At 46.0% G+C, this 20,319-nt stretch overlaps 1 protein-coding gene across 1 annotated transcript in view; it reads left to right on the forward strand.

Annotated features, from left to right (window-relative positions):
• Antxr1 (ANTXR cell adhesion molecule 1) overlaps positions 1-20,319 on the forward strand; it is a 196,673-nt gene that overhangs the window by 51,440 nt on the left and 124,914 nt on the right. The window contains exons 6-9 of the mRNA XM_052720148.1: positions 296-375; positions 3,268-3,336; positions 4,721-4,801; positions 16,424-16,484. Of these exons, the coding sequence (XP_052576108.1) occupies positions 296-375; positions 3,268-3,336; positions 4,721-4,801; positions 16,424-16,484 (291 nt within the window). The remainder of the gene's footprint in view (positions 1-295; positions 376-3,267; positions 3,337-4,720; positions 4,802-16,423; positions 16,485-20,319) is intronic.

Here is a 20,319-nt window from a genome sequence, read left to right on the forward strand (position 1 = left end):
GTCTGACCCCACAAAACTCATGCTGGAGTCACTTCCGCACCCCAAAACAGGATCGGCGGTTTTCACCGTGTTCATTTTCAGTGATTGAACTTATAAAAAATAAAATCTCAGGGATGAGTGGGGGTGTCCTGGGGTACGGGACAAGTGAGGGAGTCTCTGTGGGGGTGTCCTGGGGTACAAGACACGTGAGAGGGTCTCAGTGGGGGTGTTCTGGGGTACAGGACAAGTGAGGGGGTCTCTGTGGGGAAGTCCTGGGGTACAGGACAAGTGAGGGGTGTCTGCTGTTTTTGAACAGGATACAGGACAGCGAGTGTCATCATCGCACTGACGGATGGAGAACTGCATGAAGATCTCTTCTTCTACTCAGAGAGGGAGGTGAGCAGCAGCCACTGTGTCTCAGTGTGGAAAGGGAACCGGGCACGCAGCTCAGAGCTAGAGTGTGTAGTGTGTACCTGACATGTGCGAGGAGACCAGGGCCTTTCTCTGACCTGACCCCGCTCTGTATTCAGGCAAAACAAGAGTCATTCTTGGTAAAACCTGAATGGGAGTGTTTCATATGTAAAAATAATCATAATAATTCATTTTAAAGTGAATTTTCATGTCTCACACATGGTAAATGTTTTTTCCTCCTTTCGAAAGAAATCTACTATGCCTTTACTGAAGGTACTGTATTACTTTAGCAGCTTAAAAAGTGTCATATATCAGTTTTAAACAAAAAATGTTGGTACCAGTTTTCTTCCTTTTTCCCTCATATTTTCTACTAAAACAGTAGAGGAGAAAGGGCTTCTTGAGGTACATAAGAACCCGCCAGCCAGGGTGACATTCAGAGTCTCAGTCCAGCCGGGCAGTGGTGGCGCACGCCTTTAATCCTAGCACTCAGGAGGCAGAGGCAGGCAGTTCTCTGTGAGTTCGAGGCCAGCCTGGTCTACAGAGTGAGATCCTGGACAGCCAGGGCTACAAAGAGAAACCCTGTCTTGAAAAACAAACAAACAAACAAGCAACAACAAAACCAACACAAAACAGATTCTCCGTCCCGGAAACCGAGCTGTGCAGAGGTGGCGGAGCACTCTTTCTTTCTAGTCTCCTGTATTTCTCCTCCTCTCCTTTTCTAAGGCTTGTCTTTACTGTATCTTTAAAAGGGTTTTAAAAAACATTTATTTTCTGTGTATGAGCACTTTGTCTGCATGTATGTATATGCACTGTGTTCGTGCCTGGTGCCTGTGGAAGTCCAAACAGGATGCTAGATCCCCTGGATCTGGAGTTAAGGATGGTTGTGAACCACCATGTGAGTGTGAGTGCCCTCAGAGGCCAAAGACATTGAGTGCCCTTGGAGCTGGAGTCCCAGCTGGTTGTGAGCTGCCTGATGTGGGTGTTGGGAATCAGATCGGGGTCCTCTGGAAGAGCATTGCACACTCTTAACTGGTGAGTTGTCTTTCCAAACCTCCTTTCCATTTCTTTATGCTTTCAAAAATTATTCCCCAAGGGGAGGGACTCCCAAGGCCTCACCCTCTAGCTGAGAAGCCATTGGCAGTTGATGGCTGTTTGGAGAGGATGTTATTTTTCTTCAGAAGTGTGGTCACTGGTAGGTGGCCTAGGTCCTGGTGGATGAGCCCACAGATAGACTGAAGTCTTATTACAGACACAGGCTCGCTCAGGCCAAGGCAGAAATTCACAAAGAAGGACAAAGATACAAAGTGGGGGTGGGGCAGAAGCGGGAGACATAAATGGCAGCATTGCAATTCCCTGGGTCTTTTGACCACTGTTTAGTTTAAATTGAACTCCATCCACAAGTGTGAAGTAGTGTGTTTGCTCATTCTGAGCTTGGACTTGGCTACGCTCTAGAGACACACGAGAGACGAGGCACAGTTGCTGGGCTCTTCCATGAAACGCTTTCCTTTCTTGCTTCTCCCATGAGCACAGGCCTGGCATGGGAAACGCAAGCTAACATGACAGAGGCCCTGAGAATCTGGGGAATAATACGCTTCTGTATCTAAACTTAACACTATGTGATGGAATGTGAAGCGGCTTATTTAGGCACTGAATAACTGTCAAATAAAGTAAAAGCCCTAATAAGGAAAGAATTGAAATAAAACGAATGATGAGCATGAGCGGCTTAAAGTAGACGTTAGCTGGAAGCAATTTTAGGTATGGCACATACAGACTTGGAAAGCGCTCAGTGCCCTGATGCCAACAGAAGAAAGCGTTCCCAGAGAAGATACAAAGACCATGAACCCTCCCTTCTCCGTGACTCCCCAGAAAGCCCAGCTAGAGGAGAGGCGTTCTGGAGGTGATGGAGACGAGGTGAGGGCTAGACTGTGTCTCTAGGTTCATCGCATTCTGAACACAGCAGGAAATATTTCCAACATAAAGAAGAAAAGACCTGTTCTGTCCCTTCTCGAAGTCAGTGTGGGAAACAAGTGGGTTTGACTTCTCCTAAAGGGAGAAATTACAACTCAAATCAGTATGCCTATATTGGGCACTTCGTGCGTATTGTTCGTTATTTGTTGAGTGCCTGCTCCATGTGCCGAGGAGTTCCTGTGTTCTAGCCTGAAACACAGGAAATCTGGAAAACAAATACCAAAGCAAATCAAAACCCCTTTAATAAGTCAAATGTAACATTAAGCCAAAACCTGGATATTTTTCTGTATGCTGCCTTCTCAGTGTAGAAAAGATCCTGGCTGCCTGTTCAAATATGGACTTACCTACCATCAAGCCTCTTTGCTCCATGGCAGTAGAAGGTCTGGTTCATAAAGATCCTGAGTATAGGAGCATCACAGTACCAGTGAGCTCTGCACAGATGACCACAGTTAATTCCCCAGACACTTTACAGAGTGAAGCCAAGCATCCACCCAGGGATATCTGGTGCCAAAGGCCACATGCTTTTGTCATGCTGTGTTGTCATCCCACCCCCAAAAGAAAGTATGCCAATAAATCCTACTTAGAGCAAAGGTGGACGTCTTTTCTGGGTGTGTCATGAGGTTTATCTGCCCCTGTCATTCTCCTTCCTCCCACATCCTTCTAGAGCTGTCTGTCACTGAAGTCTGCTTTGGTGGGTGTCCCCTAAGCTAACCACTGCCCTCTGGTCCACACGCTTTACATAAGCCTTTGATGGTCACTAGAGTTTGGGATCTAGACTGCTCCTTCACTGTGTCACCTGCCACAGAGCAGGTGCTCAGGAAACACTTCATGGTTGACAGCAGTCTTGAAATCAAGAGGGAGATGCTTGCTTCTCCATCTCTCTTTAATCTCCTTTGTCTCCTCACACAGGCTAACAGATCCCGAGACCTTGGTGCCATCGTTTACTGTGTTGGTGTGAAGGATTTCAATGAAACTCAGGTATGAGCCTGGATCTCTTCCTGTTTGGAAATGTGCTGAGCTCAGGAGTGATGGACACAAGTTCATTCAGCATAGAGGGGCATCTGTAGAATACATACTCTTCAATAGGATGTTTCTCTGGGAAGCTAAGCAAGAAGAAACTGAGCTGTATGGAGAATTTGACATCATCTTTTGAGGTTTCTGACCACCCAGGACACATCTCTTTTGTTTAACTTTCTAGTAACATTAAGTCACCAAGGTGTCAATACGGGTCTAAATTCATTTAGAAAACTTTCTAAAATTTTTAATTTGACAAGTACAATCTTCTTTTTCAAGTGACAGATGTTCTTTTTTGCTTATTAAAAATGTAATGCATTTTTTCAATATAAAAATGTAGGAATAGTTGGAGAAGTGTGCCCAGAAGTAGACACCTGTTAACATCCTAAATAAGACTTCATCCATGTGGCTCACTGTTGCTTTTGATACAGTGGTACAGTATTCTCAGTAAGCTACTGAGTGAATAAAATAGGATTGCAAAGCAGTGAGAACAGTACCTGCCCACTTTTAGAACAAATGCACAAGTATTTGCATTGAACAAATACAACCGTCTATACATACCCAACAGTCTATATACACCCAACAGTCTATACATACCCAATTGCCAATAAGAACAAACTGCAGATATATAGGTGGAGATCTGTTATGAACAGACCTTGTTTTTCTTTCATTTTAACGTTTATATTTTTCCTAAGTTTTTTATAATGACTATGTTACTTTTGCAGTCAGTAAAAACAATGAAAAACTATTTTAACACTGGCATGGCCTCTGTGGCAGTCCCAGAACTATGAATGTTGAGGGTCCCTGGTCAGCTGCTCCTTGTCTTCTGTCTCCTGCTTCATGAAGCAGAGAAAGCAACGGGACCGTCCCTCGTGGCATTTGGGGTGAAAGGTGGGGCCCCTTTCACCAGCCTGCTGCCACAAGAATGCCTGAATTTGGTTCTGAAGTTGCTTTGAGAGGATTCAAGTCTGTTTGATTTAGATAAAAATCACCAGCAGATATTTGGGTGGGAAACAAGCCGGTGGCCCCCAAATCTACAAATACATCACCCCCAAGCGGTGTGTTCACCCAGCTGAGCAGTCTTACCTCTGCTCCCAAGAATGAAAAGATTCAAATAAATAAATGCTGGAGCTGCTGCCACCCTCAGCCTGCTGCAGGGGTCCCTGGTCAGCCCGTTACTGCCCAGGGCCATCAGTGAGGAGGCCCTGAGCCTGGTGAAGGCTCCAGATTCCTCTGGGTTCTGACATAGATGCCCCAACCCCGTGCAGTACAATAGTAACTTCCCTGAGTCTCCCACGTCCACGCCTGACACGTCTCTGTTCGTGTTTGTGTGTCTGTCTGTTCTCAGCTGGCTCGGATTGCAGACAGTAAGGACCATGTGTTTCCTGTGAATGATGGCTTCCAGGCTCTTCAAGGCATCATCCACTCAGTGAGTACAGGCTTCTTCTGAAAGGCCAATCTGCTGCAGTTAAGAATGATCTCTCTCTCTCTCTCTCTCTCTCTCTCTCTCTCTCTCTCTCTCTCTCTCTCTCTCTCTCTCTCTCTCAACCCTCCACCCTCCCCCGCCATGCACGCTCTGTTGTTTCTCTGCTTGAGAGAACATTCCTTCACATATCTTTTTGTCTACTATGTCCTAGGACTGCCTGCAGCCTTTCAAATACATTTCTTTTCTTTCTCTTCTGCCAACTCCATCCTACAAGTTGAAGAGGACCCTGCCCTGGTAGCAAGCCAAACCACAGGCAGTCCCTGCTCTCAGAGTCTGCACTTGGCTGATTCCCAGCCTACCCAGCCATGACTAAACAGAACTGCTCCCAGAGACATGACACCTTGTTTTGTAAAAAGCATCTAACTCATAAATTACAGATTAAACACTTACAAAGCAAAAATCAGGTAAGAGTTCCACTTGAGGTTCCAGTCAGCTCTGAGATCATTCCCAAACACTCCAGTACAGTCAGCCAAGGTGGATCCCAAAGCCTGTGCACCAGGAATGCTTTTAGAACATTGATGTCTATAAGCAGAAGTTTTGAGAATTATAAAAAATTATAAAAACAGGCTGGAAATGCCTGTCTTAAATATGTGCAGATCTACTCTACTGAAAAAGTAGGAAGAAATTAGGAAAATGGAGGGTGTCGGACACAGTTATTAATCCACAAGGGAGGGACTTCCTGCATGTTTGGATGGGCCAGCAGGATGGCTCCGTAGGTAAAGGTGGTTGCTGCCAAACCTGACTACCTGAGTTCAATCCCCAGAGAACTAACATGGTGGAAGCAGATCCAGCTCCTTCTAACTGTCCTGTCAACTCTGTACATGTGTGTAAACATTTCTGGGGTCACTGTGGCGCACTTGGTAATATAAGACCAGAGCTAAAGCACCACATCAAACAGCAGCCTAGCACCACGAGACATTAGCAGCAGGATTCGGGCTGAGCTGGATGCTGTGGGAGCTGTGCGGGAGGGGGCGGTTCTTGAGAAGGTGGGTTGGCCTGGATTGCTGAAAAACCCTGAAGGAGGTGGGTGACACAGAAGAGAAGTAGCTTGATTTCAACCTCCTTCCCAGAGGCTGGAGAAGAGGGGAGATATGCAGGGGGTGTTGATGACAGAGCTGACTGTGGGTGGCTTCCAGGGTGATGGACGATATGTCAGCACATTGGCCTGGACCAAATCTGCAAAAGCTTCAAAGGGTTTTAACTGCACTTGTAGGTAGTGGGTGGGGTCACCGAAACACTTGTTTTTATTTTAGTTTAAATTAGCATGTAATAATTGTACATTTTTGGGGTCTAAGGTAAGATGGCCCGATCTATTTTCTGAGTTCTAACCAAGCCCAGCCCTGCTTGGCTTCTGATATCACAGGAGACCAGGCACACTCAGTGTGGGATGGCCACAGACATGTGGTATCTCAATACAGACACACAACTGTAGACATGTGATGTCTCAGTACAGACACATGTGATGTCTCAATACAGACACACAACTGTGGACATGTGATGTCTCAGTACAGACACACAACTGTAGACATGTGATGTCTCAATACAGACACACAACTGTAGACACGTGATGTCTCAGTACAGACACACAATGTGCACTGATCAAACCAGGGTAATTAGCATCTCCATTGCCACATCAGTTCTTCGTGTTGGGGTCTTTCAGCTCCTCTCTGTCCATGCATGTACGTAGGAGCATAGAGACACCAGAGACAGTGGCCCAATCAGAGACCCACACCAGGACAGCTTCTGGACAGGGCAGAATTCTTTTCCCTGTTAAAGCTCTCAGGAGGTCCTTGAGAAAGACCCATGCCCAGGGTCCTTCAAGAGTCAGTTCTTACACAAATAATTGGTACTTCTATCTGTGTGAATCAGTCTTGTCCTTGAATATTTCAGCATTAACAGCTCACCCGAACTCAATGTGAGCCAGGGTGTTTGTAAAACTGCCCCCAGCCCCAAACTGACATAGTTCCAAGGGTGTGTTACAAGTTCTAGCAGGACAGTGTCCCCATTGCAGACCTCAGTCTCCAAACTTGAACTGCATGGCGGCATTCTTAGGAGCTTTTATCTGGGAGTTACGTCGGTTTTGATCTTCCCAGGACTAGAAACCCATGTTTATGGCTGTTGTGAACTGGTTTGCTTAGACAGAGAAAGAGACAAGTATGGCAGGGCTCATCCTTCTCAAGTCAGACAGAAATAATTATAGCCTAAGAGCCGGCTGCCTGCTTTTAAGAGGTGGGTTCTGTTCCTTTGCCAGTATCAGAAACAAAAGCCATCATTTCCCCGACCCGAGGCATCCACTCCCGCTCATTCCCATTGCCAGCCTGTGGCTGGATCTCTTCTTGTAATAAAATAGGACTGGACTTAATTATCTAAAATAAGATTGCAGAGCAGCTTCTGATAGCTCAAACAGGTCACAAAGGTTTCTGCATTTTTGAGCCCCAAATAAAGGTGCAAGGGCTAATACTGATTCATCAATTAAATGCTCACTGAGAGGCCAGAGAGGGGGCTCACAATTGCCAGCCTGGCATCTGTGAAGCCCTGGAGCATTGTCCCCTACCAAAAAAAGAAAAGAAAATGCTGATTGGAAACCTCTTATTGTAGATATTGACCATTTAGTTATACATGAAGCAGAAAGTGACCCTGTCCCAGCAAGGCAGGAAATTGATGGGAGAGACCCATAGAAAACAAATAATATATGAAGCTAAATTGTAACAAATGGTATGAAGAAATAGTATATGCCTCAGGTGAATATTGAAGTGGGTGGCAGTGAGCCAGGCTCCTTGAAAAGGTAGCCTGGAAGGTGAAATGTAGCTGTCCTTGAAGTGCAGGCTTGGAACTGCCGAGCGCATGGTCCTGAGATGGCGCCCGGGCGATGTGTAAGGTAGAGGTTGGCAGATGAGATGAAGCAGCAGGCAGCCTTGAAGGCTGTGATGCTTGCTCTAAGATAGCCGTGTGCAGAGGCTGGGAATAGAGCAGCCATTTCCCAAGGCTCAGGAAAGGAGGTCATGGTGGCATCTTACCCACAATCGCCTGGGAGATGACTACTCAGATGACAAGGTCTGTGCCTGGATGAGGAAGAAGAGATGTCACTGGCTGTTGAACTCCCCAGGGGCCCTTTATAACTGCTCTCTGGAGAACCACCTCTTATCCTGAGTTCCAGGCCAGGCCGGGGATCCACAGGCAGATTGGATAAACTGCCATACCTGGTGCTCATACAGTAGCCCAGGGAGCTTGAACCCAGTCGTGTCTCCAGAAGCCCCACCTTCCCCATCTAGGGAAGTAGAGTAGACACTGGATGCCCAGGAGCTCTTTGCCCAGGGGACAGTCATCCCCAGGTCCTCTGATGCCTGATTTGGTCATTTCAACACCCTTCAGGCTTCCTAATACTTACAGGAAGTACTTGCCTGCCCGATTTACAGAGTCCGTTGTGTCCATCTGCAGAAGAGAAAGGGCAGATGGAGGTCAGCAGTTGGAGTAAACATACTTTAACAAACGCCTCTTTTCCCCACTTAATATTACTCCATTTTAAAACCCTATCATTGCCATACAGAACATACTTTGTTGCCATTTGCAGATGAGGAAGCTGACGCCCAGGTAATATTCCCATGGTTACAGAGCTCGTGGGCAGGGGGAGCACACAGTTCTTCCTCTCTCTGTGCCTTTAAGAAAGTAAAAATAAAAGCCACTCTGTGCAGTCACCGGGCTGATCATGTCATTCAACCCTCTCTGGAACCATTCAATAAACTGGATGTTATGTAGTTGGAAAGGTTTGGTAAATTGACCAGGACCATACATATCAGCAAGTGAGCAGCAATTCAGGAGATGCTGCTGGTGTCTACTCAGGAGAATGATCCCCCAGCTCTGCTGAGCAGTGTAAGCCAGAAACAGCTCCATTTCAGAGAGGGAGACTTTGAAGACCAAACACAGGAAATGTCTCAACACAACTCACATGGTTACACAAAGGTAACAATCCACGTGTCCTGATCTTGGAGCACACTGGTTGGGTGGGGAGTCCTTTGTCTTCTACCACTGGGTTAGAAGTACCTCCATAGGGTCAACTGGTGTTCAGTGGCTCATGAGAAGCGGACAATTTGACAATTAGACTTTGCGGTCCTTCAGGCAGGCATTCCTCCGAAGCTGTTATTCCTTCCGTTGAGTTTTAGACAGCCACAACTCTGCGTAGCTTCTGAGGTCAGGCACATTTGGATGATATGGCTGAAGACATGAGCTATTACTTCTATTCAGTGTGTTTAAAAGTCCCAAAGTAATTAAATTCCCATGTCCTGAAGACTGCAGAGCGGGGTCAGTCAGGTGGAAAGGAAGCCTCACACCTAGGCAAGACTCACCTTCACCGTATTCCCACTTGCTATTTCAGAATGACAGTACATTTTAAAGGAAGAGCCCCCTCCTTTGTCTTCTCTCATTGTGGTTCATTGGGGAATTTCCACTGAGCACCACTTGAATTTACCCCTGACTTTCCAGGGAAACCGTGATGCAATGATCTGACCATGCTCCTGGGCCTTAGTTTGCCTTTTCAAAAATTCTGTGGGCAGTGACGCCAGAAGGTGTGTGAGGGCTGGATTCAGATAACACTGAAATGGGCTGGCAGCTTTGATTCCTGACGCTTGGCCCAATTACCATGCTGTCTTGTCCCCAGCTGTCCCCACTTACTGCAGTTGAGGACAGTGTCTGGTTATGGGAATGCGAGCCCAGCCACTGGTTCCTTGCCATCTGCACCCCAGAGGTTCCCCTCCAATAGCTGTTTAAGAGTGTGCCTGACTTCCTATTAATGGGCACTTGAGTCAGCGCATACGGCCTGTGTGTGTTTGATCAACAATAAACGAGTGTTGAGCAAACGTTGGCAGGAACCTCCTCTTGGGAAATCTGTAGGATCAGCAAACTGGGGACACATCTGCCCCATAAGTATATTTAAATTTATTTTCATTTATGGCAACCAGATCCTGTGCTGATTTATCCCTTCTGTTCATAGGAAGGCAGAAGAGATGTAAACCCCCGCCCCCCCAAAATCTGGCCTGGTGCCTGGCAAACCATGACAAGAGGAAGAGTTTGCCTGCCAAGCCCTGACCAGGAACTAAGGGTTTCTCTCAGTCAGAGTCCACAGTGCAGCCCTGCAGTCCCCATGGCCTGCTTCACGGAGCTAAAACCTCTTCCCAGAGCAAACATCTCCACAGCAATAGCCCTTTCCTTAAGCCAGCTCATTTCTCATCTTCAGAGCCACCTCCCTTTTGGGGCCCCATCCAGCTCCTGTCTCAACCCCAAGGCACTGTGGAGTCCCTTCCTGGAGACTGTCCGGGTGTCTCCTGCAGCCTGAGCTCTCCCCTCCCGGAACCCCAGTAGCAGCCTTTCTGGGAACCTCTCTTGGATCTCTTCCCTACCGTAAAGCAGCCCCTCCCTCCACAGATGCTGAACTGTGGGGCCCCAGGGGCTGCCCATCTGTCCTCTTTCTGGTCTTACATATTTACCCGTTATAAAGCTGCCCAGAGGACTGCAAAGGCATTCGTGACCCATGGAAGACCCACACTGACCCACAGATGGGCATTTTGTAGCTGAGCAGAATGCCCTCAGCCCTTCCCCTACCCTCACTTCCAATACTGCAGCTATAAGAGACAAGAGATGGCATTCTCGGCTCTGTTCATACTGGCAGGCTGGAATACGGAGTAAAAATAGAGTCAAACTGTAGTTGCTGGAGTAGAGCAGAAAGTCTTTAAAAAAAAAAAAAATCGCTTGCCTCAGCAGTCACTAATTACAGTGAGGCTCTGCGACTTTGGGGCCAGGCATTTCTCCTGCTATTGTTCTTAGTCTGCTTATTAAAAAGCCCCAAGTCCGGTGGTGGCACACGCCTTTAATCCCAGCACTCAGGAGGCAGGCGGATCTCTGTGAGTTCGAGGCCAGCCTGGGCTACCAAGTGAGTCCCAGGAAAGGCGCAAAGCTACACAGAGAAACCCTGTCTCAAAAAACCAAAAAAAAAAAAAAAAAAAAAAAAGCCCCAAGTCACACAGATTCCCACAGCTGCAGAGGCTACCAGAGCCTTCTCAGAAAGTTGCAGCTCCCTCCCTGGCCCTGCAGTTCCCTCTCTCTAGGAAACAGCAGCTGTGATTTCATAGAAAAATGGCTTCTGAAAAGCAAGCTTGTTATGCTAGTGTGGTGCTCCAATGGGCGGGGGTGGGGGGTAAAAATGTTCTCCTACCGAGCAAACCAGAATCCAGTGGTCACGGCTATCTGAGCTTTCCTTCTGAAAACATGGTGGGAACGTGGTTTAGTGGGAAAGCAAACAGTGTCCTCAGTTTCCCAAGCTTGCCCTGTCTGCCTTCAGACCAGACACCCATCGGGCATGCAAATTATAAAGAATGACATACTTATGCAGGCTGGAGATAGGTCCCAAAACTTTCACATGTCTTAAGTTTATGCTTTCTTTATTTGGAATATTGTATCAGAGCACATAAAATCACTGTGTCCCAGAAAGATCCATGTGAAATACTCAGCATTTATTTTAAAGACTGACATGAACCTTGGCCCATTTCCGTTTTTTTTTTTTATTTTTTGTTTGTTTGTTGTTTTTGTTTTGTTTTGTTTTGTTTTTCTTTTTTCGAGACAGGGTTTCTCTGTGTAGCTTTGCGCCTTTCCTGGAGACCAGGCTGGCCTGGAACTCACAGAGATCCACCTGGTTCTGCCTCCCGAGTGCTGGGATTAAAGGCGTGAGCCACCACCGCCCGGCCCATTTCTGCTGTTAACAGATGTGTGGCCATTGGTTTAAAGTGTGGGGCAGAATTTGGCAAGGAATAGTGTCTGACTTTGTTACTATTTAACTGTAAATTACAGATTGAATTGTCTGAGCTCACAGGATGACCTAGAAAACATGAGTGAACCAGTTGCCTGGCCCAGGCTGTCGGGATCTTTCTAAAAGCAAAAGGTCCCAGGCTTATCCAACATGTCTTCTGCCATCAGCTGTGACATTGTATGGCCCTTCTGGGGAACCCTCTAAACATAGACCTCTGTGGGTTTTCCGGAGCAAAGACGGCAAGGTCTTTTAAAAGCAAGCTACCCTAGATCGAACCACCTACAGCATTATGATTCGAAGATTATCCACTAAAGAGATGGAGATGGCAAAGCAGTCCTCCTAGGAAGGTAGTCCCAGACTGGGAGGTGCTCAGTAAGCCTTGGTGGAGACAACGGCCTTGTATTCAGAAGGCCCAGGAATTATACAGATAAAGAAAGCAGAGCACGGGAGTAGGGTGCTATATTAAGGGCACACAGAAAGTGTTCCTTGAATTCACTTTTTCAGTCTAATGAATATTTAGTCCCTACTGTGTGCCAGGTTAGTCTTTGTGAATACAAGGGTGGGTAAGAACAGATCCAGTCTTAACCCATGTAGTGCGTACAGTCTGAAGGGCAGCCGCCTGTTAGAAACAAGCATACTTATAAAATGTGATAGGTCCTTGAAGGAGGGCAGCTGATCTGAATTGTGGGTAGACACAGATTTCTTCATGCTCGGGTCACCCGGACTCGCTGGCAGGGATTCTACTGTTTCTGGAGAGTAGCCAGGCAAACAGCTTAAGGAAAATTGCTAAGTCTTTATGTTAGAGAACTGGACAGATTCAGCTAGCCAATGGGAAGTTATCCTGCTGCAGATCTACCGAACTGGACGGCTCCATGGGAGAAAAGAAAGGTTTATTATAAATATAATAGCTGCACGGCTATCTGTCTGGCAGTAGAAAGAGAGTAGCCAGAAGCATCTAGAGGAGCCTATAGCTGCCGTGGCTGTCTCCCAGGAACAGAGAGAAAAACAAATCAGGGAAAAGCCTTGCAGGTTATAAAGGAAAGCATTTGGGAAGCCCATAAACCGCAACAGCCTGGGAGCTAGCTAGCATAGTGGAGGAGTGGGGGAGGAAGGAGGAGCCAGGAAGCTAGCTCAGGGCCTTTGGTATGCATAATGGGTACATGTAAATAGGGGCCCAGATGCCCCATTTGTCCAGGTCAGAAGGGATAAAGGAAGTGGGTCTTCTTGGCACAAACCGTTTGACTGGTTTCTGAAGAATGCTGCCTGTGAACTTTTATCTATCATCCAACAATCCCCCTGTGTCCAGCCTGAGCTGAGCCCAGATGGTCATAGTTAGTGACACTGCCATTTGGAGGAGTTTCGACCTAACCACATATCCTTACATCCTTCATGGCTACCACTGCCTGTGCAGGAGAGGAGCCCTCTAGCTGCTCACCTTCAGAGTCGCCAGTCTCTGAACTCAACTGAGGCTGGCTTCAGTTCAGGCAGACTGATGACAATATAGTCTGGTCTGCTTGTAATCAAGGGGCCACCCCACCCCCAAGACCCACCGGTACCATTAAGATTTTCCTACCTTTTGAAGCCAGAGATTTCGAGCTAGCAGGAGCCATGGTCCTGGACAAACCCTGCCCATCCCCACTGATGAATTTTACTCTGCTGGCTGTTATGGTCCCTTCCAGATGTTTTAAATTAAGGTTGGGAAAGCTGTGTTTTTACTTGATTGAATCACAGCACTTGGCTGACATTTTTTGGCCTTTTATACGCTCCTCAGAGTTATCAACTAATTGCAGACACTTCGAGAAAATAACACAGCATGTGTATATTATGACAGACCCTGTTAGTGTGTCTACAGTCAAAGATTCATGGAAATTTCTTTTACCAAATCCTGGTCACATGTTAGGATTGATTCAGAAATATCAATGGAAACTCAGGAACTTACATGAGCAGACATGTACTTGTTTTGGGAAATGGAAAAAAGACAGACCCAATAGCTCGGCTTTATTCTTACACTGTTTTGAAATCTTCAGTTGTGAATGATTAAATGATTTATTTGACTTTCTAGAGGAAATCTGAGGAATTTTTGCAAAACATCAAAACACAGCTCTGCTGTTCTGATGCCACTGTTTACTGAGGCACTCCCTATGAGTTTGTTCCATTTCCTTAAATGTGGTCTGTTTGGAGATCTGTCCCTGAGGACTTGTAAAGTGACCCAGGAGGCAGGAGAGCCAACCAGCAGTCTACAGTGGGGTAGTCATCACATTCAGGTAGGGTGTCACCTGAGGAAGACAGTATTTTGTTCTAGGATACTACTAAAGGCCTAAGATAGAGGGACCATAGGATGGGGAAGCATGGAGAAGCCACATGCCTGTTCCCCGGATGTATCGTTGGGGTTGTCCCTGATGTCAAGTCAGACTGAGGACAAAGGGAAATTAAGAACTCATCTTTGAGACAAAGTGTCCAGAGCCATGTCCGTAGGGACTTTGAACTCCAACAGAGATGCCCAAGAGAGAGATGTGACATCCAGAATATTCCATGGTTGTTGCAGTGGGGACAGGTTAGCAGGAGGGAGACACTGAGGCCACACCAGTGTGGGGTGGGAAGGTATCTGATTAAGCTAAAGCTGAGGGGACCACCCCCCAGGTGCAGAATCAAGAGGAAGCTGAAAACAAATAGGGTCATGGGAAGACAAATTACAAAAATTCCATGAAGGTGCACTATGAGAAGAGCCTAGAAAGTGTGCATTTTTAAAACTGAGGGGCTGGGAGAGGGCTCATTTGGTAAAGTGCTTGCTAGCTCTGCATCCTGAAGACCTATGTTCCAGCCTGAGAACACAAGTTTAAAAAAAAAAGTAAATAATCTCAGCCCTAGGGGGGCAGAGACAAGCAGGCCACTGGCTAGCCAGCCTAAAGGAGAGACTCTCAAAAGGAAGGTGGACAGAGCCCGAGGATCAATCCCCAGTGGTTCCCGTGGCCTTCACAGTTCCCGTGTGCACACATGAACACACACACAAGAGAATGAATGAATGATTGAAAATAAAAGTGACAAAGAAAGAATGCTGCTTTTCATAACTTTTAGGGTTTCCTAAAAGTCACACTGGTAACTACTAACGGATCTAAGTAACTTTTACTGTTAAAAGTCACACTGGTAACTACTAACACACTAAGTAACTTAGGCTGTTTCATCATCTGCTCTCCAGATAAAGATTTTTTTCTTAAGCTTGTCTGTTCATTTCCTTTTACCCTGCTGCTCTCTGAGGACGCCCAGATTTCTCCCTGGAATGGGTAAATATTGTCTTTCTTGAGAAACTGGTGTGTTTTCATTCCATGGATTGAGATGTTCTTTAGCACTTCTTCTGCACTTAACTACTGGAAGGCTCGGATTCAACTCCACTGCTCACAGGAGATAAGCCCCTCCCTGCCCATCTTTCCTGACTCACTCCTCACACCGTCTTTCTTCCATTTACCCTTGCATCCATTCCCATTTACCCCTGCATCCGTTCTCTGAACTGTAATTTGTGGCCCTTTTCGTTTGATCATACATTGGGATGGTAGATTGTCTAAGTGTGAGCTGGAACAAGAAGTTTGCCTAAGTAAACATCCATGCAGATGAATGGGCATTTCCCAGTTCTAAAAGACACTTCCATCTTTTACAAACTGAATCCTATTAATTACATCATTAGCTGATTTAACCAATACCCTTTGACAAGTTCAGAAATGGTACATTTCGGCTCTCTGAGCCTTCTCAAATTTCATAGTAAGTAAGCCCCAACCACATGTGGTTAGCAGATTAGTTCAGTGCCCCCTACTTGTTTAAAATGCTTGGTTGAAATGTTAGTCAGTACTCGACAGGGGGTAGAATGCATAGATGGTGGAGAGAAGCATACCTCAGCTAGACGACACGTTCCCTCCACCTGAGCAAGGGCAGGGAGTCTGCCTGAAGAATAAGGCAAGCGTGTAACCTGCGAAGCACGCCAGGGCAACTTTCTAGACTTTGTCTATGAAAGGACTCTGAGCAGTGTGGCCACCACGCCTGTGGTGAGGGGGCCACTCCATCTCTCTCCAGCCATATCTGTGCTCGAACCTCCCCTCTGCCGTTCACTCTTTATGTGCCCTGCATGTCACTGTGCTCGCTCCTTTCCCAGCTCTACCCCAGCTGACCCCACTGCTCTGTTACAGTCCCATTCGCAGCTGCCTTTTCTAGGGAGCCCTTAGCATAGCTCCCCACAACTGTCTCCCCATAAACCCTCTGGCTTAGCCCCCACCAGCTGCCCCTTCAGCTTTCCTCCGACCTAGGACTGGCCATGTCACATAAAAGTCACATTTTGTCGTGAGGCACTGTCCTGCAAGCCAAACTGCTGCCATCTTCCCAAGGTCAGCTAGGCCTCCTTTGAGATTTCCTCTTGCGGGGGGCCTACCAACTGTTGACATGGTCACACCTCCCCCAGGGAAGGAATTGTAGAGATAGCATTTGTAATGCCACGTTGAATCTCTTGATTCAAAACAGGACTCCTGTCTAATAGGTTCAATAAAAAACCTAAAATAAATCCTGAAGGACCAAGTGAATGAAGGGGTCTTGTGTCGGTTTGGACACTCACCAGCACCTGGCACAGCTGGGCTCATCAACGTGTGGCATTGACAATGGTGTGCCACCCACGGTTTCTCCTGCACGCCAATGCCCTTGAACTTCTCTTTCTCGTACCTGAGAGCACTGTCTTAATTCTTTTAGTAGAACAAGCCCGTCATTGATTGTTTTATTTCCTCTCCACCTAGATTTTAAAGAAATCCTGCATCGAAATTCTAGCAGCTGAACCGTCTACCATATGCGCAGGAGGTAAATTGAAATTAAGTGCTAATCGCTTTCATTGAGTTGGTGGTATTTTGAGCTCCAATCTATACTGGCTTCGTGGGTAAGGGGGTAGAAGTGGGGCAAGTGCAGGTGTGTTTAAAACAATCAGAAATTGCTAATTAAATCTGCTGTGGGGGAAGGAAAAGAAAGGAGAAGCATGTCAGTTGCTGGAAAGCCTGAGATCAGCTGTCAGAATCCCCTTCTCTTGGGACATGAGCACAAGGAAAGTATAGAGATGCTGGATTCTCACCTTGACGCAAGGCTGATCCCAGTGTCACTCTGCCTGTGACAGCCCTACAGATCATACCAGAGGGCCGCAGTGAACCCTGGGCCTCCCCTGACATGTTGCTCTTAAGTATTTTGTACTTGCTATATTTATTTGTCTTAATTGTTTCATCTACCAGGACTTATAAAATGGTGGTCTAGAACTCCAGGCATCACTGTAAGGTCTGTTACAGTTTATCATCAGTGGAGGAAATCTCTAGAGAGCCGTGATGAAAACCGGGGCTTTGCCCAGCTTTGTATTGTATAATGGGCTGCCTACAGCTTCGAGCATGCACTCCTCACATACATAGGCGTCAGTCTTGTTTCATTCATTAATAGTCATTTTAACGTGCTTCGGACCAGGCACATTGCTGGGTGCTAGAGATCCAAGGACAGACTCTTTGGGTCGCTGTCCCCCTGAATCTTTTGTCATTCACTACTGTGAGTCTCTGTTGATGTTCCGTCTCTAGCCTCTCTGAACACCAAATGCCAGTCATTAATTATCAACAGAAAATATGTCACCCAACCCAGATGAAACAGCAGATCCTGCAGGAAGAGCTTGCGTGTGGCATATTTTACTGGCATAATCGAGGGGCTTGCTTAAGGATTTCCTTCTCAATTCTTGATTGCATTTTAGAGCAATTGAAAATGGCCAAGGCGGTAGACACTAAATCTGTGTCAACCTCACATTAAATACATACAAACATACATGTTAGCAAGAATCAATGCTTATGTGAATGCATATGTGCACACATATGTATGAGCTCCATACATATATGAATGCATATGTGCATACATGAATACATACATACAGGTATATACATACACATGTGTTGTTATATGTATGTTAGCAAAATACATGGTGGCTTTCAGAGATATGTGTTAATTTCCTGAAGAAAAGCAATTTGAAAAGATTTCTTTCCTACATTCAAATAAATTGCTGTTTGGCAACACAAATGGCAGAGGAATGTGTTCAGCACAGGGTTCACCCCAGGAGAATGTCTTCAAAGAAAGCCTGTTGTGGTGATTTACATGTACAATCCCATCACTTGGGAGGCTGAGGCAGGAAGATGGCCAGTTCAAGGCCAGCCTGAGCTCCATAGTACACCTTATAAGAAAGAAGTGTGTGGCCTGGAGAGACAACTCAGGGGTTAGGAGCACTTGCTGCTCTCGCAGAGGACCCAGGCTCGATTCCCAACACCCACATGGTGGTTCACAACCATCTGTAACTCCAGTCCCAGGGGATCTGGTGCCCTCTTCTGATGAAAGTCCAAGGATATCAAACACACAGATGGTGCACACACATACATGCAAGCAAGACACACACACATAAATCAAAAGCACAGGGGAAGGAAATTTGTCAAGGTATGACCACACGAACTCATGCCGGGGCCTTGTAAAGGGCCTGTGCAGGGCAGAGCCTGAACTGGATCAGACTGCATTGACTTCAAGGCCAGTCACCGCTGGACTTCGTGAGCTTCCCATAAAGGAGTGGGCTATTCAGAGTACTTGAACTTCGGGCATTGTGTGTGAATACAATATGTTTTTTATAATTCTGAACTTAAGGAATTAGAAGACAAGGAAGTCCCTTGATTGTGCAATTATCTCCTGCATGAGGAAAACCCAGGCATTAGCTTTGCAATCTTGGACGTGTAACAGCCTTGTGGTACATCAGATGGCAGTTTCTAATTCTCAAGAATCATTAGCTCCTTCCCCTAAGCGTCTTATTTCTCTCCATGGTCCCCTGCCTAGCAAAGTACCTGGCACTAAATAGGCCATCAGTAGAATTTGATGAGTATCTTCATTTAAGTGTTCCTTCAAAACACAATACCATTGACTTTTCTCTATTTGATCCTTTTTAACTCCTTCCATACAACCATAAGAAGTTCTTTATAACTGTCTAGTTAGAATGAAACACAATTAAAAAGCAATAGCCATTTAGACAATAGAAAAAAGCCCTCCTCAATAATTCTAGACTCCACAAATTATTCCAAGTCTCCCTCACATACTGTCAAGGTGTTCGAGACAATTTTAGAAATTGTATACATAAACTTAATGCATATGGCCCAGAAGTAGTAGGGCCCACGAGATCTGCCAGATTCTCTAGGTGGGTTGTCCAGTGTCAGGTACTGTGTGAGACAGCAGGGTACAGAGAAGAAGGCCCTTACAGGATAAGTATTAATGGTAGAATGTGGGCTCAAATAGCCAGCTTCATATACAAGCAGAGTTAGGGAAAACCTGATTTCATTGATGCAGGGGAATAAAAGGACATGTCACTAAAGGATGTGTCACTAGTCAAAGCACCTAGGGAGCAGAGCCTTTGCAGAATGCCTCCAGGCTCTGAGGATGAAAGCTGCCAGTCTGCAGGCTTGGAGTGACAGTCACATGCATTCTTTTTTATCCACACTGCAGTTTTTTTAAAATACTGTCATTGTTAATATGCTAAAACACTTAAAGATTCCAGTGTTCATACTATCTTGGAAAATCACATCTAGTGACAGTGGAGCTGTATTTGCTCAGGATAACCGTGGTTGGGAATGAGTGACTTCCGTAAGAGATGCACGCATTCCTTCCCATTCAGTAGTCCTTTTTCATTCTCTGTGATCACCCCCACTCAGACCGATATACGGTGGCCATTCAGCATGCTGCTTTGTCCTGACTCAGTCCCTGTTCCAAGGCACACAGTAGTCACCTGCTGTGTGGCAGCTCTGATGCCACCTTCACTTAAATAACTTTGCTCCCTTCCAACACAGATGCCTTTAAACGTTCTTACTAAACATTCTTGCGTGCCAGGCTCTGTCTCATTAGGAAAGTTGGCCCATCCATAGGCTGGCTCCACCTAACTGAACTCCTGTTTAGGAAACACACACTGTGCTGAAATCAGTGGGCCTCAGGCTCAGAGTTCACCATATACTCCATAAGCAAGGACTCCAGGCAAGTACCGACTGGGATCAAATCTAGTCTGCATTTAAAGTCCTTACAAGCACTTACAAGACTCAGTCCCTCACCCGACATTTCAGAGGCAGTTGAGGTAGCCCACTGTTTACCACTGCTTCTGATGAGTCAGGGAAGGTTCATACAAAAGCAAATCATTTCACCTTCACATTCACTGTTGAAATTCAGGTGCTTAAAATAGACTCATTCAGGCAAAGTCAGACGGTGTTTTCATTTCTTGATCTTCTCAGTTGTTTTGCAAAGCACTCGTGCTTGATGCTAGACCCTCTTCTGAATGGAATGGTTCCTGGTCTTCTAGATACACACACACACACACACCTTAATTTAAGGTATTTCTGATTGGAAGAAGAACTCTCATATCTGTCATAGAAAATGCAAAGCGGGAAGCCACAGTGAAAAACAGTTTCTTAAAAAATTAAACGTACACTGACTGAATGACCTTGCCATCCCTAGACATTTGCCCAAAATAAAAGGGAAAATGAAATCTATGACCAGACAAAATTAATAGACTGTTGCTCATACTAGCTCTATTTTTAATAGACCCAGCGTTGTAAGCCACTCACATATTCAAGAGCAAGTGAATGGACAAAATTTAATTTTT

This window comes from Peromyscus californicus, unplaced genomic scaffold, assembly GCF_007827085.1.
Source record: "Peromyscus californicus insignis strain IS unplaced genomic scaffold, ASM782708v3 Scaffold_6__1_contigs__length_162567912, whole genome shotgun sequence".
Classification (NCBI taxonomy): Eukaryota; Metazoa; Chordata; class Mammalia; order Rodentia; family Cricetidae; genus Peromyscus; species Peromyscus californicus.